At 43.5% G+C, this 27,392-nt stretch overlaps 1 protein-coding gene across 1 annotated transcript in view; it reads left to right on the forward strand.

The window, feature by feature from the left end:
* Positions 1-1,765: 1,765 nt before the first annotated feature.
* Positions 1,766-27,392, forward strand: part of Cacng3 (calcium voltage-gated channel auxiliary subunit gamma 3) — a 94,323-nt gene continuing 68,696 nt past the window's right edge. The window contains exon 1 of the mRNA XM_034508076.1: positions 1,766-2,773. Coding sequence (XP_034363967.1) covers positions 2,563-2,773 — 211 coding nt within the window. The 5' untranslated portion in view covers positions 1,766-2,562. The remainder of the gene's footprint in view (positions 2,774-27,392) is intronic.

Here is a 27,392-nt window from a genome sequence, read left to right on the forward strand (position 1 = left end):
AGTCACTTAGAAGATGGCTCATGTATCTTTCCCCCATTGCCTCCCATGTGCTTCTAGTCTTGTTAGTTATGATCTTGGCCCTAAGATTACATTTCATTTTGTTATATGTTAAATTGTCAGTATGAATGGTCACACACACACACACACACATATTTCAATGAATATAATCAGACAAGTCCACATTGTACCTGCATATTCACACATACATACATTCAGCTGTGTATGACCCCACAAACTGCACCGTGCAGGTGTATACATATATTCACATATCTACTTTATGTCTGCAACAAATTCATAGGCACTGAGAAATTATGGCAAAATTGACCATAGCGCTCATTTAGACATAAACACAACTATACAAATAAGCCTATCTGTGTAACACCAAGAACCAAATCTTCAAGTGACATTAACATAAGAATAAAAACGTCGCAAAAAGCTTGTGAGTCAAGTCTGAGATTTATTTAGTATACTGCCACTACTCAGTTACCTGAATAGCTTTTATACAGCCAGAAATGGCATCCTGGGGAATGGATATGATTCCCTTCCATTATATGTTTGTCCAGTTAAATAACACTCAAATATGACAGCTGGCTGTGGGCACATCTCACGGATTGTAGAAACAGCCCATGCAGCCTCAATTCTAAGCACCCAAATGGGTATCAGTACCTGTCATCCGCAAGAAAATAGCTGGCCAGAGCAATTTGGTGGAATGCCTGAAGTCAACTTAGTGTGTGTCCTTATCTTTATGCTAGAACATATGGAACCGGGAAGCTGGCCTGTGCCGGTTCTTTTCGGCATTTGCTATTTCTGAGGGAAAGAACTCACAGGTGTGTGATGGCATTTGTGTTTTGGGCAAGCAAGGAACCCAGACCTAATTACACCTGCGTCCTGGTCTGACTGAGAAGATGTTAACAAATGAACAGCACCAGGGCCTTTGGAAAGAAGCTGACGTTTTCAATGCTCTCATCCTGAATTCACCGCCCCCTCAGATGTAAAAGTGTGAAAATATTTAAGAAGTGTATTCAGAGACCAAACCCTTAAATCGCTTTATCCAAGGTCCCTGATATGTGAACCACAGTCTAGGTACATTTAGTCCCTTCAGCCCTTTAAAGGTATATGTTCATATATACATGTGAATGGTTCTGAGTCTGATGTGAGCATACTATCTTCTGTGTAAACCCGAGCTCTGGAGACAGGAGGGTAGACATATTGGTTTGTTTTCTGAGGAACGAATTGAGACAGATACACACAAACAACGTTTTGCCCACCCAAGTGAGCCACCAGAGTCTCCCATCCCTTTAAGATTAGATCTTTCCCGGCTTCTGTCTCCCCAGCAAACTCCTGCAGCAAAGAGCAAAGTTGCCTGGCTCATTGGGCTCAGTGATGAGGAGGAGGGTTGATTAGAGAATGCTGCGTTGGGTGGGCGCTGAGATAACAGGCGCGCGCCAGAGTGCGCTGTGGGTCCTTGTCCTTAACCCTTCCCTCTGAGCAGCTGGATCCACCGTGCTGCAGTGCCCTGGAGCCCCGATGCTGACTGCCCGGGGCTCCCGAAACTTTGCTTGTTTGTGGGCTTGAGTACGCAGAGCAGAGCTAGCAGGCAGGTTCTAGGAACGCACTAGGAGAGTGTTAGGGGAGGGCCCCTTCAGCACCCCAGGTTCCTAGCTTAGGAGCTCCACCAGCAACAGTGCAGCGGCAAAGGGGAGCTGTCCCTTCAGCACCACAAACCTCCAACGACCCGGCATTGAGAAGCCGGAGGCTGGGCAACAGGCGGGGAGCTGTCCGTTCAGCACCACGGACCTCAGCCCTCCGACGCAAGTGGCCGGCCCCCGCCCCAGGACTCTCCCTTTTCTCCAGTTTGCGCGGGGGTGTGGAGAGCAGGAGGAGAGCTTTCCTGGGAGGCTGGGGAAGCAGTGAACACTCTTCTCAGCGACTCGCCTCCCAGAAGAGCTATTTTTTGCCATCCGCCTTCACCCCCAGCACACGCGCTCGCACACACTCACGCACGCGCGCGCACACACACACAAACACACACTCACACACACATACACACGCACGCACACACATACACACGTACACACACACATACACACGCGCGCGCGCGCGCGCGCGCACACACACACACACACACACACACACACACACGCTCACACACCAGACCTCTCTGGGTTTCTTTTGCCTTTAGTCTCCCGGGTCTGTGAGAAACCAGGCGCATCTCAAACCAAGCTGGCAGCTCCAAGCTCCGAAGCCATGCCCTGCACAAACGCTAGTCCTCACCAAGCTCCTGAGGAATGAAAGCAACCCAGGAATCCTCTGACCGCGGCAGTGATGTGGACCAACCCCCTGGAGCCCGCACCCTCCCAAGGGCCATAGACGATTCGGGGAACTGGAGAGAGCTCAAGACAGGAAATCCCAGCTTTCCCAAAGTCCCCGTGGATGCTGACAAAAGGAGATCTGGATTTCTAGAAGAGGCCGTCCTAGGTTACCCAGCTGCAGAGTGATTCTCCCGTCTGTCACTGAATCTACCCCTCCAACCCCCAGCCGTTCAGAGTACCATGAAGAATTATGAGGATGTGTGACAGAGGTATCCAGATGTTGATCACCACTGTAGGAGCCTTCGCAGCTTTTAGTTTAATGACCATTGCAGTGGGCACGGACTACTGGCTATATTCCAGAGGTGTGTGCAGGACTAAATCTACAAGTGACAATGAAACCAGCAGGAAGAATGAAGAAGTAATGACCCACTCCGGGTTGTGGAGGACCTGCTGCTTGGAAGGTAGTTACAAATTCCTCTCACTGGCTCTGAATGATCTGCTTCTAATGTCCTGACGTGTGTTGGGGGGTGAATAGAGACAATGGAGGGGAAGAAAAATAGTTTAAATTGTTGTTGGAAATGTGTGAGTGTCCAGACTATGCTTCCACTGAAGCTGGTGCTGTGTGGATGGAAGTGTTAGGTCTTGTTGATTGTTTTTGGTCTAAGCTAAATGTGATGTGATTTTGTAACACTCTTAAGCACCTTCTGCAGTTGAGAAAGCTTCTAATCTCGAATCTCTAGGCACGTTGTACACTGCTTGGTTCTCTGTCTAGAGAAGGAGACTTTGGATTTGTTTAATTGCATTTTGGTGAATGGGGGATTATTAAGGAACAGAAGGAGAGAAGACAGGAAGGTGCTGAGGAATTGATCTGACCTGGGGCACTCTGATCTGGTTTTTTGTTGTTGTTTGTTTTTTAATCAATAAAAGCTTACCAGCTTCTTCTGAGTTTTGTCCAACTAGACATTGTCATGAACTTCCTTTGTTAACTTATACTAGGGAACAATATGTAAACCCCAACTCCCACACCCCTACATCTAAAGAAAACGTCTATGAATAAGTGTTCATTATTTAGGCTCAAAATAAAATTGAAGTCTTGGTGTTTGCTATCCACCTGACTTCATTCATAAATCATGCCTATCACCAGCAAATATATTTCCTTGACATTTAGACGAGACTGACTCCAAGAATTGTGTCTCATTGCTTCTAATTTTAAAAATTAGAGGATTTGTTCTAAATTATAATGAGGCAGGCAGGCCATTTTTAGAATGTGGAGCTCTTAGGTAGCCTATGTCAGTACCAAACTTGCTTCACTGCTCGAAGAGTGACTGTCAGTTTCAATGAACGATACCTGGGTATCAGGAGGAGTGAAAAAATAAGGAAGAAAATCAAAGCTTTGTGAGCCTGATACCTAATGGAGTCACTAGATTAAAGGGCCACTAAGAAGGGGTTTTATTTGTCTGCTTGGTGATTTTTGTTATTTCTGTGGCTTCTAGGAAGTCACTGGAGTTTATCACAGTGATAGTCAAGAAAATATAGGCTTCCTCCCCTCCCCTCAATCTCCCTTGGTTCCTCCCCTGCATTCCCTGTGGCATTTCTCAGGGTTTCTTGGGAACTCGCATTTATGTAAATTACTTGGGAAATAATGCTATGACATCACTTGCTAGTGTAATATTGCATCATTCTCTGGCCTCCTTCCCACGTCCTGATGCTCTGAACTCTCTTGACTATAGCGCCACTACAGTTGCTTCTGTTTCCAACACAGATTTGCAACTGGTGGGGAAACCCGGGAGGGAAAGGGCTACTTCATGTGAAGTCAGAAAACCCAAGTAATGCTGCAAATGGTCTCTATACTCTTAGCTAAGATATTTGTCCCTTTTAACTCTCCGTTAACCCAAGAAATGACTGATTTGGAATCAATAGTCATGAGTTAGGACTACTCAGGCTTACACTGTAGCCAGCATACTGACAGAAATTCTAAAATGTGCTTTTTTCTGACCATTTGCACTTGGGTAGCATGAGGTCATTCACCTTGGAGAAATTCCACCATTCCCTTTGCTGTGCTGTCAATTATGAATCAAATCAGTTTTGCAATGCTGTGATTGGTATTATGATGATGCCCACATAGGTGGCACAAAAAAAAAAAAAAAAAAAACCAAAAAAACAAAACCAGGCTCTTCCCCAGCCAAAATCATAGAGAAGTACATCAGATTCAGTCATTTATAGTTATTCTGCCTCTTGGAAATATTCTGGAAATGTAAAATTAAACACTAATACTGACGTTCTTCGCCCTGCCTTATTTATTTAAAAGTCTGTCAGGATAAAATCAGGGCCTACATTTTCTGAACTTTTCCTCAAACCCTCATAAAAAGCATTTCTTCTTTTTTTCAACATGCTACTCTGTGCCTAGAGTTCATGCATGGGGACCAAGACCCCAACTGAGTGTTCCATTGCTTTAGTGGAGTAACTAGGAAGGGAAATTGGGGAAGAATTAGAGGGAGTGAAGATGTGTTCTTGGGCTAGTCAATTCTTTTGGAAAAACTTGTTGGAGGCTTCCTATAGCTTTTCTCAGCTAAATCTTACATTTTGAAGCATTCTATTCGGCAAGCTACATAAACCGTTGTGAATCTGAAAAGGTTTTACCATCCAGATGGGCCTGGCTAAAATTTGAAGCCAAGATTCTTCTTAATGGAGTGAACACATTAAGTGCTCAAGAAATTTGCAAGAGCCTCTGTTTTCTGCATGGTAAGACACATGCAGCAGATAGTATGTATTCTAGGATCTCTATCTTCTGTGCAGATGAAGATAAATAGCCATCTTTATTCACTAACTCCTGTCTGTCTCAGAACAGCGACATTCTCATCTTCTGGTTCTTTGAACATCAAAGGACCTATGTAGGGAGTATTTTAGATCATTTTTTCTTACATGTAATTGAGAAGAGTTCTTTTTTCATACTTTAAGAGCCACGAGACAATGTGACTATTTTGCCCCAAATAAGGAAATACTCAAGAGGGACATGACAGCTGTATGCAAACCTATGAAAGGCTGTCAATTGGAAGAGAGATTTGAAATGTTCTTTGTGGCCTCAAGGGAGTCAGTGTTTTACCTAAATATAAATAACTAACCAGCGTTAGGTAAGAAGCTTCAAGCAATAATGAGTCCCCTAACAGCAGAAGTATTCAAATGTAAAATAATAATAATAATAATAATAATAATAATAATAATAATAATATCAATTGTCTCCAAACGTGGCTAGTCACTGGAATCTCATGAATAAGTTTTTTAAAAATAGACTATCAGATTCGGCAACTACATTCCAGGCCTCCATAGGTCTATGGTGCATCCCTGGAATCTAAATTTTCTAAAAGTCCTTCAAGAAATTATGATATTAGAGTCAACATGTGATGAATGTTTGCAGTGTCCCTAGGGATGACTGTGCATGCTCATGAGGACTACGGCAAGAGATGCTTACTTCTGTCTTGTTACCCTATGACCCAGCAGAGTGTCCTTTATACTCAACCCTTGCTATGTTGTAGTACTGTTTTCAGTATTTTTGAACAATTGGGTTTTTCATCTTCAGAGGAGCTCAGGGATGCAGAAACTGTTGTTATCCTCACCTTATAGATTGGGAAACTGAGGCTGGGAGAAGTTCCATAATTTGCTCAAGGTCATACACCTCAACTTCGCAGGTGGTATGTAACCTAAAACCTGCAGCTTCTCAGATCTTTGCTAGGGAGCCCGAGTTCAGCTTTAGTAGCTGATTTGCTGCCGGTACAAACATTGACTAGAGAGAATGCCCAGACACATGGTTTTTTTCCATTCAGAAGTCTCAGATCTGAAAACATTCAGCTTATCTGTGCATCGATGGAAGGGATGCAGGAGCCACCAGACAAGAACAAACCCAGAGCAGCAAAAGATGCACTTTGAATGAGAAACCAATCAACCTATGCAGAGACACCCACAGTGAGAAATCCAAGTGATTGCCTGACTCATTATCTGGAAAGCAGGCAAGGCATTCACAAAGTCCCAACCTGCTGCATGCTTTCAAAGGCAGTGTGTGAATTTGAATGAGAATGTGTTCAGTAGGCATCTCTCTCATTAAAAAAATAAAATAAAATGAAGCCCTAGATCAATGCAAAGCAATGCATGTAGATGGTGGAGGGGCCACTAGCCTAGCAATAAAGAACCCTGGATACTAATCACAATTTTATCCCTAAGAGTCATGTAAATTGTTCATGCTGCTCTCCCCCCTTAGACTTCAGTTTACTCAGTTCTACGATAAGACCTTTAGATGAGGTTAAGAAATTATAAGTCCACTGTCCATGTGGCCTTGACAGGTCATGCAAAGTGTGAAGAAAGCATATCATACTCTTTTACCCCAGTTGTATGGTAGACAAAAACAATATTTAGGGAGATGTGATGACCAGATTTTGGTCTCAATGTTTGTGGCTGTAGATGGTAGTGGGGACTGTACCAAGTTGGAGAGACCATCTAAAGAACAACTGTTATTTGTCTTGAATTGAGTTTGACTCTGGGGAAATGTGTATCAATCTAAAGGTCTTACCTTAGAACTGAATAAACTGAAATTCAAGGGAGGAAACACATGAACAATAAGTTAGGTAACTTAGCCAAGCATGGGACAAGGGATAGCTCAATAGGTTAAATGTTTGTTACATAAATGCATGGACCAGGGTTGAGATTCCTCCACCATGTAAGTGCTAAGTCATTATGGCAGACTACTTGTGATCCTGGCAAACACAGATTTCCAGAGCAATCTGGATAATTACACTGGCTGAATTTGGAAACTTGAGGTTCAGGTGAGAGACCCTGACTCAGCATATAGGGTGGAGAGCAACCAACTACAGACTCTGGTCTCCACATATGCACACACATACTTGTGCACACACAAACACACATACAGATACACATACATATGTAACCATAGGTACATACATACACATACACCATGAGAATAAACATAAAAAGAAGAAAAAAATCAGGCATTAAAAGCATTTGAATTTTAAAATACAAGCAAATAGTTCACCTTTTAAAAACATGGACTCACCCAAACTACTTACATTGTAGCTTAATTTTGTCCATACGTTGCCAGCTTTGAACCCTAAAAATTACCTAAATGGCCATTGAAAGCAGTTTTCTATTTTCATATTCAGTTCATGAATTACTCTGTGTAACTCATTTAAAAGGCTTTGGATATTAAGAAAAGAAAGCTTACTCAGGATTATAACTTAGGGAACTTCAAATCGAGGAAAGGAAGTTCAATAAACTGCTGTTTCTACTGCAGATGGGCCTGAATGACACCAAACATCTGGCTGAAAACTGAAAAAAAAAACTTAGCCAGCCATTAGAAGTTCCCCCATATTTCCAAATCTGCAGATGGCTGATTTTTTTCAGCCAGATGGGGTTCCAGCTTTATTTATGTGTTCTGAATCTTTCAGGGAAGCTGCAAAGATGCAGTTGAAGAAGAAGACAACGGAGGGGGATTGTTGACTATGTCCTTTGTGCCAAGCCCTGTGCTAGACGCCTTCAAATATGTCAATGTACACTTTTCCTATCTTATATTGCCTGGCAGAATGCAACTTCTGTAGGTACTGGGGTCTTACGCTCTCTATGTCCTTAGAGCTTAGAGACAGTCACTTCTCCTTCATTCCTAGATCTCACATGTCATATTATCTAAGCCATAGCACAGAACAAGCTAGAGATCTTCCTGACTTTCTACTCCTGGCCTTTCTGGTACTTTCCATTCTTCCTTCTCATCCATAAACCCAAGAGTCAAAAGCAAGAAGAAAGTGGGCCAGAGTCATAAGGCAGCATGCAAGCTGTGCCTGTGGGTTGAGTTAGGATTGGGTAAGTGGTAGAGGTCAGAACAGGAACCTAAGCTTCCCACCACTGCTGAAGCTGCCCCACCCATTCCTGAGACCTCCAGGACTTCCTCAAATCCATGAAGTAAAGAGTAAAAGCCTGTTGGACATTTCGGTTGCCACAGTACAGATGTAACTGATGTAGCCGACAGAAAACGTAATGCTCAGATGCCCAGTCACTTCCACAGTTAGTAAATGGTATGCAGATAGAAAGTAGGATGCACCAGACTCCTCCTGTTCACCTTGAGTCACGACCCTGCTCCAGCCATGGAAACTATCCATCTTGTAGGCTGGTCTTGTGCTCAACTCACTGATCAACATTTCAGTCCCAGATGTGCCCTCCTTGAACAAAGCCCTCAGGCATCTTCTTCCCACCCCAGACAGCACTCTGCCTCCTTGTTCTGTGGTTCCATCTCAGACAGTAAATACCTGGGAAATCCCTCTGTTGGTTTCCTTGCTTGAAATTGTATTCTCTGGACTACCAGAAAGACTGCTCACTTATATTCCAAGACTGGTCAATTATTGGTATTGTGTGTTGAGAAATGCACTCAGATCCAGCAACTATATGTTTATTTAGTCCAAAAATTGGGGAAATGAACATAAATGTCTATCCAGGAGCAGTGCAAATGATTGCTGGTCAGTAGAAAAAAGATAACACCAAATATAGTGGCTTAAGCTTTCCAGCATGTTGATCAGTTTTTATATTTAACTTTACAATCTTATTTCTGTTACTGGAAATTTTGTTACTGGAAAAAAAATTACCTCCTCTGTTAAACCAGTTTTATCATTCTGTTGGTTGAGTTGAATTCTTACTGTTGAGTTGAATAAAACTTGACATCAGCCGACTATGTAAGTTAGGAGAAATGTGCTTTTAATAGTTTGAAAGTTATACTTTGCAATATGGAAGCACTTCCACATGGAAACAGTGTTTAAGAGAAGCTTTAAAAAATGCCAAGGTTGATTTCTTTTTCTTTGTCCTGGACATCCTAAGAGACATATTGTTCTACTATAGAAAACAATCTCATCTTTAGCAACAGCTCCAAGAGTACAGGGCAACAGCAAAGGTCTGGGGTCTTGCCTGGGTCCCATCTTTCAGTGGCTATGGACTCTTGGGGATGGCTGAACCTCTGGTTGTCTCCTTACCAGATGTTTTACTGTGCAAATGCCATCACCAAAATGATGCCAGACAGAAGCAACTTAAGGGAGAAAAAACTTATTTTGGAACACAGTTTCAGAGCGTACGATCTGTCAGTCATTGCTTGGCCCCAGCCCCCACCCCCACCCCCCAGGCATTTGGGCAGGAGATGGGGCAGTGAAAATAAATGCAGAGAACAGTTGTACACATCATAGCAGACAGGAGTAAAGTGGCAGGAATCAAGAACTAGGGATCACCTTCAAAGGCCTCCTCTAGGGAACTAGTTCTACCAGACAGAGGTCTAAATATTCCAAGGACTCCCCCAAATGGTGCATCCTGCTGCTGAGTAAACATTCAGAATATGTTCAGAGGCACTTCAGATTCGAAGTGTGGTACCTGCCTGTCAAAAACAGCAAGCCTTTTTCAACCTCTTTGCAGTTTCTGTGGTTCTGTCAATAATATGTTGGCCATTAGTTCCTGATTTGTTCATGTCAGAGAGAATTAACTTGCTTTAAAATGGCAAGCTAGCTTTCTTATGTCAGTATTCCTTCCTTCTAGTGTGTGTGGTCCTTCAGTGAGTTACCTTGGGCTCCAAGAAGAATCATTCACAACATACAAGGACATGTAGGGAAAAGAGAGGCTAGTACTTCGTCTCTGGTTTGGATATGTTTTCGGTAGCATTTGTACATGTGTCAACCTCAGCAAGGAGGTTTAGAGGAAACAACCATGTTGAAAGAGCACATGACAATGGGCAACCTGTTTGGGATAACAAGGTTCTGTAAGTTGAAGGAAGCTTGGGCATCTTACTGGAGAAAGATACTCATTAGCTGGAAAGCTCTTGGCCCATCTGCACAGTGCTTTGAAGAAGTCACATTACCTGAGTTCTCGTGACCAGGTAATGAGACTATATGTCAGCCCCAAATCCAATCACCAGTCATGCTTTAAAAGTAGTTTCAGGGGCTGGAGAGATGGCTCAGTGGTTAAGAGGTCTGCAACCATCTGCAATGGGGTCCAATGCCCTCTTCTGGTGTGCCTGTACTCAGATACATAAAATAAATCAATCTTTAAAAATAATCTAAAAAAATTAGTTACAGGGTACTGTATAGGCAACTGAAGTCTCAGCAGCATGGGGCTAAGCCAGTGGTAGGAGCCAAGGAGAGATGGGCAAGCACAGTCCAAAGTTAGTCATTTCACATCAAGGAAGCATGTTACTGGGAAAGGTCCCTAAGGCCCTCCAATAGATGCCTGTGCCTTCGTAAGAAAGCCAACAAATAGGGTCTTACCACTCAGGCATTAGCTAGACAAGCAGTGACAACAATGAGCTAAGAAGGAGAAGTGTTGGTTCTTCTCTCTTAGTGCTCTAGACATGGTTCCTTAAAGGGCATGAGATTGTTGCTGTTGGGAAACAAGGCTCTACTGCCCCCTCAAAAAAGGAGAGCCACTGGAAGTTTTAAAATATATGCAGATGAAGGAAAATTCAAAGGTTGAGCAGCACTTACCCTAGAATCATGCACATGACCGGCTTTATCTAGAAGCTCTCCACCCTTTGACAGCTCTTCGAGGCAGATTTACCTGTGGTCCTATACCCTGGGCCACATGAAGTGGTCTACCTCCAAGGAACACATGCTCCTTCTTTCTGACATTGGTAATTGGGTGGGATGCTGTTGGCAAGCCTGTGGATCCACATGCTTCCAAGAAAGGAGTAGAAGAATGAACTCCAACAATCCTTGAAGGCAGTCACAAGAAAGCAGTACAAATAGCAGCTGACACAGAGCAATCACCCTCCATATGCCAAGTTACTATTATTGTGTCGGGCTGTGTGCTCATTTTCCTAGCCATCCCCTGAATGTTTGTTTATTTATCTGTTTAACAGCAGACTTACAGTATTTAAGCAGTGTTCTACTCAAGCATTTAACAAGGATCACTTGGTTCTCATGACTTCTTCAGAAAATAGATATTACTGTTATCCACGTTTTCTAGACTTCCATACAGAGCTGGGATTCAAGTCCTCCCATCTGCTGTCTCTCATTAATTATGCGCCAGGCACTTAGATACTCAGTATAAACAAGATCAGCTGATTATCCTAAAAGCCAGTCTACTGATAGCCTTTCTGTGCCATCAGCAAGGAGACAGAGGCTCAAGGAGATGAAGTCATTTGCACAGAGCCTCAGCCCTGGGAGTTGGTAGGGATACAAGGCACAGACCCACACAAACCCAGGATGGGTTTCATTCCACTCGCTTTGTCAGGGAAAGTCTAATGTCAGTCACTAGCACACAACCGTCCAATAGCTGTAGATATCATGAAGTCTTAATGCTGGGGATGGGGATGTGCTTGAACATCAGCCAAGTGTCTGATGTTCAAGCATGAGGAACTGGATTTGGACCCACAGCACCATGTAAAGGAGTCATGAGTGGTGGTAGAAACCAGTAATACCAGTGTTGGGGAGGTAGGCACAGGCAAGTCCTGTAGCTCGCTGGTCAGCTAGTCTTGCTGAGTTAGTGAGACCCAGGTTCCATGAGAGACCCTGCTTCCAAAAAAAAAAAAAAAAAAAAAAAAAAAAAAATGAGAGAAAGAGTGATAAAGAAGATACCTTGACATTTGCCCCTGGTCACCACACCCACTCATCTGTGTGTGTGTGTACACAAGTGAGAATATACAGATGTGCCACATATAAACACAATGTTAAGAGTCACCGATTTTGATTATAAATCCAGAAGGCAATGCCCAGGAAAAGAAAAGGTAAAAACCAAGAGAGTTTCAACACCATAGTACTGGGCTATGAAGAAGCATCCCTCCACAGACCCAATGCCATTTCCCTTTCAAAGGAAACATGGGGCATTTGGATGTAAGAAGCACAAGGAGACTGACCAGATGCTGTGGGCACAAGCCCTGAGGCACCTCCCACTGCATCCACACTGGAGCTTGAGGGGATGCTATTAGATTCTTGACTGTCCTCTTTACTAGGGATTAAACTTTGGACACATCACTGATTTGACTCCTTTGAGCTTTAAATGCAGTGTCAGGCAGACATCAGCTTTTGGCCAGTTTCTCACAAAGCACTTAGAAGGATTCAGCCATCTTAGAAGAACACCAGCCAGCAGACCAATATACCACCAAGCTCTATTTTTACTGATTTGGGGCAAGAGTGAGCCAAAAAAACAGGCAGCTGGGATAAGACAAAGGGTAGGCAAGTCCTAACACCACCATTTTAGCATTTAATTTGAACGTTAGAAGAAACATCATTCAAGAACTCTGGCCACCACATTCGCAGGAACCACCAGCTTAGCCACAGAGCCCAGTGTGTAGTATACTCTCACAAAACATGCGTTAAGCTCATTGAAGGATGGGGAGTAATTTGATCAGCTCAAGCTTCTAGTGTGCCTGTGCTAATTACCAACAGTGGCTGAACAGTTTTGTTAGACTGGCTAGCCAGCAAGCTCCAGGATCTGCCTGTCCACTCTATTCTCCACCATCAGTGTTAGGGTTACAGGCACACACCACTGTGCTCTGATTTCATGTGGCTGCTGGGAGTCTGAACACAGGTCCTCTTGCTTGTGCAGAAAGTACTTTGCCTATTTTGCTGTCTCCTCAGCCTTAGATGTTTGATTCTTAACTGTCTATGAACCACCCTCTGAATAGTACATGTAGTACCCCAGCCGGGAGGTCTCACAATCCAGTAGCCCTCAGTCTGCGAGGCATGGCTCTTCTGACTCTGAGATCTCTGTGCCATTGTCTGCTGTCCTCTATGTTGTCCTGGAATGTAATGCAGCTCTCCAACGGTCTCATCTTCAAGCTCTCTCAATACTCTGGGTGCAAACTTGGGGAAGGATAAAAGAAAAGTAAATCCATGCTGTGTGGACATATTGCATACACACCCAGCAGACACTGTTTGTGTCCCTCATGCCTGAGTCTCTCAGTGTATTTGTTACCTGCACATGTAGGGGCTGGCATCGCCACCACTCTGCATTCTGTAGCTTATGCTGTTTGAAGTTGTGTGTTTCTGTCCTAGAAATACAATGATACATACGTATTAAATTAAAGTAATATTCTAGAAATCATGGGTAGCTATGGAGATACCTCCCACTACCCCATCCATTACAAAAATTCTCCTGTCCCCCATGGAAGTTAGTTCAGAGGAGTCACTGTAGACACACATTTAAAACAAATCCTCTCAACTCCTTGAAAAGTGCAGGACATAGAACCAAACAGCTGTTTATTAGTGGACAATACTTTCTTTTCAAAGTATTACTTTTTACCAAAGAGGAATCTGTTTGTGGTTAAAATGCTCTAAGTCTTTAGCAAATAAGAAAAAACTATATCAAAAGGTAATGGTGTTAACTGGAGTTAAAGGTGTGCTGTGTGGGGCTGGAATGCCCCCCCCTCTCTCTCTCTCTCTCTCTCTCTCTCTCTCTCTCTCTCTCTCTCTCTCTCTCTCTCTCTCTCTCTCTGTGTGTGTGTGTGTGTGTGTGTGATGAGTGCTAGCTTCACTCTTGAGCAGCAGGAGGTGGCAGACCTAGAATACTAAAGTCTGAAACCACGGAAATCAGCTCCAATGCCCCTGCCAGGAACACCAAAGATGAATTTCCGGTTATAGTCCCTGGGGTTCTGCTGTAAGGACATCTCTTTGGCTTAAGAAAGAAAGAATCCAGTCCTAACAGAGGGAAGGTATGCCATGGGAGGGTGTTGTGGGCTTGTGTGAATAAACTTTTATATACTGTGGTCAAGGTGGACTTTACTGAGAAGGTCACATGTAGTTCAAAGTGGAAAGGCCATAAGGAAACAAGTAGAGTGGCTCTGTGAGGAATGGCATCCCAGGTGGAAGAACAGCGACTGCAGAGGCTGAGGGGGATCTGTGCCTGATGCTCAAGAAGTCCAGTGAGGCTGAGAGGGGGCGTCGAGAAGGAGAGAAGCAGATTAGTTTGGGATGTTGGCATACAGCTCACACAGGGCCTGGATTCAGAGCCTAGGAAGGAGTGGAATGTGCCTGTACCATCACCGTCCTCCTCCCTGGTCCTCCCATTTGTTCCTCTTTCCTCTCTTCTTCCCACCCCTTCCTCCCCATTCCTCTTTAGCCCTACCCCCTTCTCCCTCCTCCTTTCACTTCTTTTTACTTCCTTTTCCTCTCTCCTCCCCTCCTGTCCCTCCTCCCCTTTCTTTTTCTATCTCCTCCCTCCTCCCCTTTCAACCCACTTCTCTCTCTTGCTCATCTTCCTCCCTCCCCCTCTCGCTCCAGGTACTGGGGATTGATTGAACCCAGGTCCTCATACATGCTCTGGGTCTTCTCAGAGGTATCATTTGCTGCACATCGCCCCAGGGTCTCTCTAGATTTTTGTTAGATAAGAATACTAAGTCTAGTCTTCAAAATGGTTGCCCATCCTGCCCCCCACTCTTCTCTGTGACAGGCACAACAGAATAATTAATATCTCAGAACTGTCTTTCTTCTTCCCTTCTCTGAAGACAAGTCTATGGTCCCTTATTTTCAGCACTTTATTTCTTATTTGGGGGAAATCATACAAGTGACGTCAATGAGAAACACGTTGAGTACTTAGTGAACCTCTCAAAGTGCTTAGAATCATTCTTCCTGCTGAGTAACGTCTTAACCCACAGATTCTTTCCATTGAACTCCTAGTCCTATCCAGCTCCTACCGACTTCTCCTCCCATGCAGGTCCCCTGCTCAGCCTAGAAATCCAACAAGAGATGCAAGCTAAGTGGTTTCCAGCAGAGGGACCCTCGGCCTGGGTTCCTTGCTCTGTAAGCACTTGTCAAGCTGCCACCATGTGCTAGACACCATGCCATGTCCGTAAGACACATGCGGCAGAGCATAAGGAAGGCCAGGTTCTTGTCTTTGCTCCCAGCTGTATGGAGAAGATGCTGCTGAAGAGGCAAGCAGTGGGTGGAGCTCCTGCTGCTAAGAGGAGGAGTTCCTGGATTAGTCAATGTCGGGTTGTCATGGAAATGTTCTTAGGGCTGTGAGTCTTCAAAGTGACTGGCCTCACTCGGTGCTCAAACGGCATATGCCAAGTACACAAAAAGAACTGTATAGGGTACACAGAGGACTGACCTGTCCAGTGCTGGCTGGAGATATAAATGATCAGAGCTCCTGGGTTCTTACAGCTAAGCAGAGGGCAGTGAGAACAGGAAAGCAGCAACTTCTCCATGAAGGCATGTCAAGGGTGTTTGGGGGGGGGGGGGGGTGTCCATGTGTGTGTGTGTGTGTGTGTGCGTGTGTGTGCATTCATGCATGCCTGTGTGTGTATATGTATATGTGTGTATTGTATGTGTGTATGTATGTGTATATGTGTGTATATGTGTATGTGTGCACTTCATTGTGACAGAGTCACACTCTATCTCCAGCTGGCCCTGACCTTACTTTACACCCCAAGCTGGCTCTAAACTTGAGCTCTTTCTGCCTTAGTTTCCCAAGATCTGGGATTGTAGTTGTACATAGCCATATCCAGTTCCTCTTTTTCATGGTTAAACTTTTTCAAAATCCTAGATAGTTGGTTTTTCTTATATTCTTTTGAGTAGAATTTTCCCTGTTGCATGCCTTTGATCTCGTTCTACAGTACTGGGGATGAAGCTCAAGATGTTCTGTGAGCTCTCTGCCACCCAACTATTTCCATAGCCTTTATATTTTTCTTAAAACACTTTGAAGGATGTAAACTTAACACAAAAGCAGACCTCAGTATAAAACAAAATCAAACAATCTCTCCCTGTCCCTTTATTCAAATGATTGCTGTTCATACTTTGTTAAATGGCTAAAAGATAGCATTTCTCTGATTTGCTGCTTTACTGTGTCATTTGTCAACACTTAACAGAGAGAATATTTTTCTCTTCAAGTTCATGTTGTTCTTAATTTACTCAAAAGCCTTCAGAGACTGATCTTATGTGATGGTTTGAATGAAAATACCCGCCATAGGCTCATATATTTGAATGCTTAGTCCCCAACTGTTAGACTGTTTGGGAATAATTAGTAGGTGTGGCCTTGTTGGAAGAGGCTTCTCACTGGGAGGGGACTTTGAGGTTTCAAAGCCCATACCATTTCTGTTTCACTTTCTCTGCCTTGTGCCTGTAGATCAAAATGTGAGCTCTCATCAACTGCTCTAGCACCTAGCTGCCATGCTCCCAGCCAATATGGCCACAGACTCTAACCCTCTGAAACTATAAGCCCCAATAAACTCTTTTTTTCTTTAAGTTGCCTTGGTCATGGTGTCTTATTACAGCAATAGAAGAGTAACTAAGGCATATTTCAACTTACTAAGACACTTAATCTTCATCGAATTTTAAAATCCAATATAAAGAAAGGTTTGTAATGACAATCCTTTGTCATTACAATTTGACAATTTCTGTGAGACTCAACCCTCAGAGCCACAGAAATGGCTTTTTTAAAAAGTCATTTCTGATTTGATACTCCCTGTGTTTATTCCCATATCTCTAAATCATATGTTCATCTCTCTATTTTTTGATTTATAATCTATTGACTTCCTGCCATGATAGGTAAGGATTTATCCAGCTCATTCCAGTCTCTGTATCGATTAGCTCTCTAATTTTTAAAAACAACACAAATCTTCATTTCTTTCCCATCCACATTAGGCGGAATGTCTTAGCTTCCCACTTTACAGAATGAAAATGTCCAGGTTCCTCATCTCGACCCATCATGTTTGTCAATTGTATTGTTACTTTTCATCATTAAGATTCATTTTATCTTGACCTTGTGTAGATCTCCACAGCTGCTATGCATTGGTGAGTGCAGCGGCTGTGCCATGACCATAAGACAGTGTCTTGTAACATCTTCTTCATCCTTCATTCACTCTGCTCTCTCTTTTGCAATGATCCCTGAACTTGGGAAGGTCTGAATGAGCATAATCTAGTCACTTAGTCTCAGCATTGTAACCTGTCAAGAGTCTCTTTAATCAGGTAGGAGGTGGGAGAATAGATAGAGGACCTAGACATATTGTAAACATATATGAAACTGTCAAAGAGAAAGTTAAAATATTACTAAGAAGAAGAATCAGAAGAGAAAAACGGTAGCTCATAGGCAGAGTACTTGCCTGGCATGCACATGACCCTAAGCTCCAGCTTCAGCTCTGCAAATAAAACAATCCAACATGCACTCTCTTAGCGAGTGGGTCTGTAAGGACATCAGCATCTCCATGTTCTAGCAGTAGAGTCAGAGTCTGAAAAACAACACAAGTTACCACGGCTGTGACTGTAGACTGTGTTCAGCACAAAGTCAAGTTGCTTTCTAGGGCTATCTTCTTCTTTTTGTGGTTTCAGAGACACAGACTACAAGTCATTCAGAGAAAAGTATTCAAATGGCATCTCCCAACACTCAGCCCATTGCTCAAAATCATCTGCATATGTTTACACCTGCACTTGGGCTTTCTGGTACAGTGTCCGTATTCTCTGATTGATTCAAAGCTTTCTTTGAGTTTTAAAACAGGTCAACTTCAAAACACAGGCCTGAGAAAAACACTACATACCCTTTGTCTTGCTTCCCCAACATCACCCAGAACCTAAGAATTCAACCTTACATAGGGTGTGGTGGTGAAAAGGAAAACCAAAGGAAACAAAAAGAAAATCCAATCAATTATGGTTTAGATCTGCACTGTCTCCCAAAGGCTCATGTCTGGGATACTTGGTTCCCAGATGGCAGTGCTGTTCATAGAAATTTTGGGAGGTGTGGCCTGGAGGAAGTAGGTTCCTGGGGGGGGTAGATCCTCAAGGGTACATTACCCCTGACAACTTCCTAACTTACTATGATATGAACTGTACTACCTACCCCACAATACTGTCTCTGATATGCCGGGCTGAACCGTCTGAAACCGTGAGCCCAAATATACCTTTGTCTTTAAGTTGTTTCTGTCACAAGGATGCAAAAGTAACTAATACAGACTTGTACTACAACTCGACTTGCGGTCAAGTCCAAGTTCAACCAATATGGCTGAGTGACTCTGAGCATATTACTTAACTTCTCTGAATCCCAGTTAACACATCTATACAATGAGGGTTGTCAGTGTAGCTGATTACAGTATCGTGTGACTAATTAATACCTGTACAGCACTTAGAAAAGTGCCTGAGTCCAGGGTACACGAGTATTGGTTATTTCCATTTGCACAGCATAGACTAGACACAATCTACTCATCAGCACTGTTTGGCCAACAGGAGAGCATTTTCCAGACTGTGCCAGCTACTGTTTTGTTTGTCACTAAGAATCTTCACAAGACTCCAAGAAGATTGAGATCAAACCAGTGATTTAACTTATGGAAGTAATACCAGCAAATCAGACTGCCTTCAGTGGCAGATCTTGGATCTGATTCTTCTCATTGGATGGTCCAGATTCTATGGACTCCATGTTGTAGAACATCTTCAGATGAACTACACTGGGGAGCTGGTAGCACCTAGTAAGTAGCAGCAGCTAGTGTATTCTGAGTACTTGCTTCCAGACCTCTCCTTAGTCCTGTAAGACCCTTCAGGGTATGAGCACCACTTAACAGATGAGCATCCAGGACTCAGAGGGGCCCCTGGCTCACACCAGAGCCAGTGAGATCCAAACTCAGGTTGTCTAAATTAGAAAACCAGTATCTCTCATCTTAAAGCCAGGGCCAGTGTTCTCATACCATGGAGGTCAGGCAAGGTCAGGCCAGCCTGCAGAGATCATGTCCGCAACTTCAAAATGATTTCAAATCAATAAGAGTGATAAAAGCAGACATGTCTTCTCCACTGCAGTGACAGCTAAACAACCACAATGGTGTACACATTGCAGGCGCAATCCCACTGAAGTCCAGGGACCAGTCAGGACAGTTCCCAACTCTCACCATGAGTACCACCCATGCACAGCAAAAGAAAATGTTAGATACGCTTTAAAATACCCAAAATATTGAAAAAGAAGATGATGACAACAATGATGACAATGATGATGATGACGACTTTAGAAAAGATAGATTTTGTTAACTCTCAGTTTATGGAGGCTATTTTGGAATCCTAAAAATATAAGAAGTCCATACTTCCACTGCAAACCTACGCCGGCTGGGTGTCTCCAGAGAAAGCCCTGTGCTACTGAGTTGTGAGCTAACTACCTGCTTTTCCCTCCACGAGATGCCATATTTTGGGGAAAAAAATGACTGACTGACAGGAAAATTATGGTTATTCAGGCTTAAGTCTTTGGCAGATATTTTCTAAAAAAAAAAAAAAAAAAAGCAACCAACTGTATTTGTTGCCAAGGATAAAATTCAAGGTTTCAAGTAAAAACTACAATTTTGGAAAACTTGTATCTGGCTCTGGGAGCCAATTCGATGTTCTTTTTTAATTTTCTAATATTGTGTGCTGAAACGTGCCCAGTTTAAAAGACTTGCATAATTCAATGAATTAATCTTTCCCCAATGAACAAACATATGTTGTCAACAAAATTGTGCTCGAATAGCCATGCAGGACAGTGAGCAACTTTAATAACAGTGCTTTGGAAGGCAGAGGCAGGTGGATTTCTGTGAGTTTCAGAATAACCTGGTCTGTATAAGAGGTCAGCTGATGCTACATAGTGAGAGACCCTGTCTCAAAAACAGCAACAAAATATCATCCTAAGTAATCATACAGCAACAACATAGCATGAGAACCAGGATCCTCAAGTGTTAGACATGAAACGTCAATACAGTTCAGTGGTCCACACTAGGAGGAAGCCTTTAAGAAGCTGCTGCTTACTGAGCTTTCGTGTAAGATAAAAGGCAAATAGCCACAATTATTTCCAGAGGCCATTCAAGCTGATCGATCTTTTCCAATCATATATTTCTATAACGCTGGGGTTTCTTCGTGTACTCTTATCTGAACATCTGGTGGCAGATCAAATGCAGAAGCAAATGAAAACTATGCTTTAGAGAAGTTTGCCAGGGAGATGGCTCAGTGTGTGGATGCCTGCTGCCCAGCCTCATACATTCAATTCCCCAAGACCCCAGGCAGAAGGAGAGAGCCAACTCCTAGGTGCCCTCTGACTTCTGCATATGCACAGTGGCCTGGGTATATACACACACCGACACATACACAGTAAACAAACATTTTGAAAAGTGGAAGACTTGTCCAACAAGTGAAAAGAAACACCAACCTTCTTTTTCCCCTCTTTTGTTCTGGAAAACAGATGTTTTTAAATAAAGGTATTACGTTAACACGCAATTGGATCTACTGTCATTTTCCCATGAGTTTTAAGATAAGCATTTACCCTTATGTGAGCTACAAGAGATATCAAATTGATACCATCCACACAAGCAAAAGCAGGATGGTGTGTAGATGTGTGGAATCTGAAGACTAGATTTGCAAGCTTTTTCTCCATTCTGTTTTCATTCTGTTGACAAACTTGAAAGTGTTGAGGAAAGAAACAAAGATGAGAAACACAGTTGTCAGCTTTTGTCTTTCCCTCTGCTTTCTCTCCAGTGGGAGATGAAACAGTCCCTTGGCAGCTCTGGCCTCTATCTCTGAGCCCTCTTTGGCTGCAGCTAGGCTAAGCCGTTGTTCTGCTGTCTCTGGGATGTAAGAGGCAATGTGAGGTTTCAGTAAGTCCTGGAAGAGGTGGCTTTGATTAACACACAACCCTGCAGAGGTAACGTTTGATGAGTCCTGGAGGATTCATAATGTCTTGTGGCTTTGTTAGGGAATGCCGACAAAGCAAAGCCGTGACTCTACAGGGAGCAGAAATCTGTGAAGACATAACTCCCCTGTGAGATGAAGCAAAGCACAGGGAGAAGGAGCTGCACACCCTCGGGCATTTGGTGGATGGGGGTTAAACTTATAAACTGACCATTTTGTAACATACCATTAAAGAGCCTATCAAGAGGGAGCTTTTACCGAGTGGATACCGCTGGGGCTCCCTGAGCAGTCGTTCCTTTTGGCTGGTCTCCCTACTGTTCAGCACCAGCATCTGCCTCACTGCTTCTTCACTGCAGATACAAAATGACTGCACGTGATGCCTTGGGTGGACAGGATCCTCAAACTGTGAGCCAAAATAAACTCATCCTGTCTCAAGTTGTCAGGTGTTCTGTCACAGCAGCAAGACAGTAGCTGACACCCCTGTAATACACAGAAGCACCAAAGTGCTCTCTGGCTCCCCCTCCTCTCTCTCTCTCTCTCTCTCTCTCTCTCTCTCTCTCTCTGTATGTGTATGTGTGTCTCTCTCTCGCTCTCCCTCTGTGTGTGTGTGTGTATGTGTGTGTGTGTGAGTGTGTCTCTCTGTGTCTCTCTCCTCTTTCTCTTCTCTCCTTCCCTCCCTCTCTCTCCCCTTTTTCTCCCCCTCTTCTTCCTCCTCTCCTTCTCTCCCTCTTTCCTTCCCTCCCTCCCTTTCCCTCCTCTCTCTCTTCCCCTCCCCCCTCTCTCCCCTCTCCCTCTCTCTCTCCCCTCCCCTCCCCCTCCCCCTCCCCTCCCCCTCTCCCCTCTCCCATCTCCCCTCTCCCCTCTCCCCTCTTCCTCTAGTCTTATGATTTCACTTTTGCAGTCTAATGAGTGGTCTTATCCACTAGAAAGGATGGCTGGGGTCTGTGGGTGCTTCTGCTAGTTTGTGGTAGGATGAGCTTACATCTTACGTCCTCTTCCTTTGAGTTTTGGTACTCTGATTTTCTTATTATGTTGCCCAAGCTAGGCTTAAACTCACTATGCTCCTGTCTCAGTCTCCTGGGTGCTAGGGTGACAGATATATGCCACTGAGTCTACCTTTGAATTGATACTTTTAAAATAATTTGGGAGCCATGTAGAATCGGCTTAGGGATATGCAGAGAGATAAGCCAAGTCATAATAGGAAAAGCTGTAGTAAACTAAAACTCTACAATGTTGATGGCAATATGGTCACCAAATTCACATTTGGAAATTACCACAGGGCAAACGTGTGGGCATAGATGAAAATCACTCTGCAGAGAGGTTTCTCTGGAAACACCCTGACATGTGTTAGAGATGTGTTTCCTAGGTTATTATAAATTTAGTCAAATTGACAGTGAAGATCAACCATTCAAGCAGGCAAAACACTAGTAAACACATATAACACCGAGGTTTGTCTGCTAACATCCATGCTAAGTAATCAATACCCTCACATCTGAGCCTGTTAACTACCCTCATTATCTCTATGTAACAAAAGAAAAAACCTGGGCACAGCCTGGGAAAGGGAAGTATTTCTTACACATATAACCATTCCTCAGGACAGAATCTACACTCAGCAGGACTCTGTGGCATGCCTTGAACTAAAAAGGAACATCCAAAAGAAAAATCATAACTCTCACAGGAGCCGGAGGATGTGTGAGTATTAGAAAGATGAGAGATGGAATGTGTGTTCTGAAAAGAGGGAGTAGCATGAATGTAGACCTGGCAGCTGAAGGAAGAACAGGATAGAACCCCAAGTAGTCAGGAATGGCTCGGTCAGGTGTGCATCCATATAGGTGGAGTGGGCACAGAAAATGGCAGGACAGCAGAAGTTGTTGGACTTAGAAGATACATTGAGTTTTACCTTATTCTGGGGCAGCAGGAACACTGTGTAAAGTTTAAAATGATGGCTTAGGGATGAAATGTAGCTCAGCTGTTAAGAGAACCTGTTACTCCTGCAGAGGACCAAGATTCAGTTCCCAGCACCCACATCTGGTAGCTCACAACCTCCTCTAACTCCAGCCTCCTCTTCTGGCCTTCATGAGCACCCATACCTACATGTATACATACGCATGCACACACACATACACGTGCGCACACACACATGCACACACACACATATACACAAAAATACAGATTTAAAAATCTAACATTGTTTTGAAGTTTTCTCTAGAGTACTAACAGACCAAGAAAAAGTCACATTAGAAGACTGGTTAAGAGACGTCTTACTGGGAGCTATGGAGATGGATCTGTGATTAAAGTCCTGGCCAGGAAAGCACAAGGACCAGAATTTTGATCCCAGGAACCCATATATATGCCCAGAGGAGTATGATGGCCTGCCTATAATGCCAAGGGCGATAGGGGATTCTCCAGAGCACACTGGCCAGTGAGACTCCCACGCCTGATTGATTGAGAGGTCATCCCCTCCCTGTCGAATAAGATGGAAGAGTCATTGAAGATTATTCCAGACATGAGTCTTGGGCCTCCACGCTCACAATGACTCATAAACATGCACATGTGCACACACACACACACACACACACACACGCACACACATGCACACACATATGCAAGCATGCACATACACACACACACATGTGCAGTGCATTCACACAAATAGAAAAAGGGAAAAGCAGGCCTTGACACAACAGACTAACAACAGTGATAGGATCCTGTCATACAAGGAGAGCAGTGCTGATGGACCACTGGCCATATGCTGAGAAGATGCTTCAAGGCAGAACTTCACTGCCTTCTCCAGAGTCTCACTGGCCACCTTGCTCTGGAGAATTCCCTATCACCCTTGGCATTATAGGCAGGCCACCATACTCCTCTGGGCATATATATGGGTTCCTGGGATCAAAATTCTGGTCCTCAAGCTTGCCTGGCCAAGGACTTTAATCACAGATCCGTCTCCATAACTCCCAGTAAGAGGTCTCTTAGCCAGTCTTCCAATGTGACTTTTTCTTTCCTGTTCTGTTCATGCTACAGACAGAACTTCAAAAATAAAGATCTAACAATGTCAGATTTTTAAATATCTATTTTAGTGTGTTTGTGTGTGTGTGTGTGTGTGTGTGTGTGTGTGTACATGTAGGCGTGGTTATCATAGCAGAGGGTAAAAGGGAACAAGGTCAAAGCACTCTGGATTTTCTCCCTTTAGTTTTAGAATTGACAGTGACACCCTTGAGTAGCAGGAAGTTTAGTGAGGATGAGAAACAATGAATTGGGTTTTAAACACATTGAATTTATCATTTCCCATTTAACAGTCAAGATGGGGTGTCAGAAAGGCCATTGAGTACGTGACAGGGAAGCATAGGGTGACCTGTCTAATTACTTGCACAAATAACAGCCTTGCTGACCAGAAGTCGGGCAAACCTGTGTATCCTAACCTCTTCTAATGGAGAGAACCAGATGAGAAGCCATTAGAGGAGATTCCATGTGACAAGTTAACCGATGCTAAAAGTCTGAAAGCCACCTTAGGTCACTGCAGTTTAACTGGGCACAGATAGGGTTCCCTGGGTCTCGCAGAAGCAAGTTGTGCAACCGTCATTTCCCTCTCTGTCCAACTTGTCATCTGGTTCTGAGCAAGCATCAAGGAGCCCTTTCATAAATGGTGACCTTTTGAAATTTGAAATGATGGTTTCTAGCTAATTTCCATTCCAGCCTGGGGGCTACTACTTGAAGGTCATGGGCTTGAAGCTCTTGACTTGTCTCTCACCCCGTGCTCTCAAGTGTAATTTGGAAAAGGGCAGTGTTGTCTGCACTCGTAATGTGCCCATCATTCAGATGAAGGTTCATCACTCATAATCATGTGACAACTCTCTGTTTGAGGTTGGAAATATAATGTTAATGACAGGGCCAGACCCAGTCTGTTCTGGAGAATTGGGGAGCCTTTTGATGGAGGCTATAATAATATAATCATATTATCATATTCCTATCAATTCATTGTTGCAAAGTAATCATATTAAGAAAGAGGGAGGCCTCGGGGAATGGGTCATCTGGTAAAGTACTTATCCTACAAGCCTGAAGACATGAGTTCAAATCCCTAGCACCCACATGAAAAACCATGTCTGACAGCATTTGCCTGCAATCCCCGTGCTGGGGAAGCAGAGGCAGGAGGATCACCTCAGGCTTGCTGGGCAGCCAGTCTATCCAGCCACCAAGCTTTGGATGTGGTGAGAGGTCCTGTCTCAAAAGGTAGTGTAGCGAGTGATGGAGGAAGATATCTAACCTCACTGACCTCTGGCCTCTACACACAGGTGCACAAACGTACATACCCTGCTAGAACACATGTACAGAGAAAAGAGGGTGAGAAGGTACCATATTGGCTTAATAGCAGAAGTATGGTCTGAAGTAGAGGTCAAATTCCCAAAAGCAACATTTCTCTTCCCATCATCTTCTCTGCTGAATCCATTTTGGAGCAATAGACAGCAGACTTGGGAATATATGGTGGTTAATTGTGGCTCTCAGGGCAACGATTATCTATCCTTAAATCCAGTGCTGAGTGTGAATTTCATTCCCAGCAAGCAATCATTGGCTTTGATTAGTTTACTCATCCATTACCAACAAATAGCCTCAGACAAGGAGTCTCAAAGGGCTGATTGGCCGAGGCCTGGGTCACATGTACCAGCCTTGGAGAAGGAAAACAACCGCTCCCCCCCTCCCCAGATGGTGGTAATGACCAGTGTTGAGTACTATTGGAGTGTTCTAGGAAAGATACATCCTTTTCATAACCTGCTCGTTAACACAACCCTCCGAAGCAGGTTGTATCATCACCACCTTTTTAATAACAAGGAAACAAATAGTGAGATAAAGTCGGCTGCCAAGGAACTATCCACAACTAGAAAATGGTAAAACCAAGGAAAAGTATCCTTCCAAGAGGCCCACAGGTAGTAAATAAAGTAGCCTACAGACAGACAACCTCTCCCCAGAGCATGAGTTCTTAACCCTGTATAAAGCCATCTTGCCTTGTGATAGTTTGTTAGATTTTACTCTACCATAACCACTCTGGTGTTGGCATTGTGGTTGCATCTGGAATGTTCCTCATGGTTCATCTTTTTTGCACTTGATCTTCAGTTTGTGGCACAATTTGAAGACTATGAAGTCCTTAGGAGGCAGTGGAAGGAGACTACTAAGGATAGTCCTTTAAAGGTGATAGTTGCTACTGGTTCTGGCCTGTGTACCCTGCTTCCTGTTCAGTCATATGAGGAGACACCAATGCACGCTCCCAACATCAGGAATTCTGCCATGCTTTTCCAGCCAAAATGGACTGAAAACTTGAGTTGAAGGGCACTTGTCAATTGCACACATAGAGTACTGATCACTATAAGAATTTTTCTCCCATAATTTATTTCTGTCAGGTACTTTGGTCACAGCATTGCAATGGTAACAAACACAAAGAGGTTCCAGATGTGACTGTGTTTTTTTCTATCACAACTTTATGAATAAGATATGACCCAGGCTGAATGACATACGACCCAAAAACATTACTCTCATTTTACAAGGAGGAAATTGAAATTTAGTTCCACTGAGGTCAAAGATCAAAGAAAGAACTGAACAAGAGACCAGAATCCCTTCTGATGCTGCAGTAACACAGTGTAAGGATTTGTAAACGTTTGGTAAAAGGCACTGGTGTGGAGCCTCCTGGCTCTTCACAGCCTCAGCTGAAGACTCCCCCACCATGCTGCCTCCCATGACTTTCTGGGCTTGAGATGAGCAGAGCTGTGGACCCCAAGAACTTCAGCCCAAATATCGCCCTGAGACTTAAAGCTGCACATTGACCTACTTACAAATCAGTGCGTCCCTACTAAATTTATCTCACTCAAGTTACAAGCGTGCATTGCACACATGAACACACACATATGAACAGGTTAATTTAGTAACAGTCACTGTAGTTTTACATCTATTTACATCTCAGAAACTTTCTCAGATTGTAACTTTACAGGATGATTCTTGGTCAAACGTTGGCTCCTATGATTGGACTTTCCAAATACTTCCTCACCATTCTCTCATGTTGCCAGAAACATTTGGATACTAATGAATTTAATCCAGAGACTTGAGCATGATCAACAACTTTAAAACATTCACATTTTACATTTAAGATATGTCTTTCATCCTATCAATGCTATGTCTTTCTTTTTTTAAGAGACTTTCATTGTTGGTGTGCAGAGTAGCTGACAAAAGCAAGCTAAAGAAGTGGGGCTGGTTCAGTTGCACAGTTGGAGGGTTCCAGGCCATCACCATGTGGAAGGCATGGCAAGGGGAGCATGAAATTTAGACACTTTTTATATTTTGCATAACTCCTGAAGATGGATGGTGACTTCCAGAGTATTTTCTAAAATAGCATTGGGCTAGCCATTAAGAGGAAGCTATTACTAACCTATAATTACCTACGTGCTGCCTATAAGCTGTGTGAACTTTCTTGCTCGTGCCAATTACATTGTAGTTAATGTCCTTTCTG

The sequence above is a fragment of the Arvicanthis niloticus genome, chromosome 1 (assembly GCF_011762505.2).
Source record: "Arvicanthis niloticus isolate mArvNil1 chromosome 1, mArvNil1.pat.X, whole genome shotgun sequence".
Lineage (NCBI taxonomy): Eukaryota > Metazoa > Chordata > Mammalia > Rodentia > Muridae > Arvicanthis > Arvicanthis niloticus.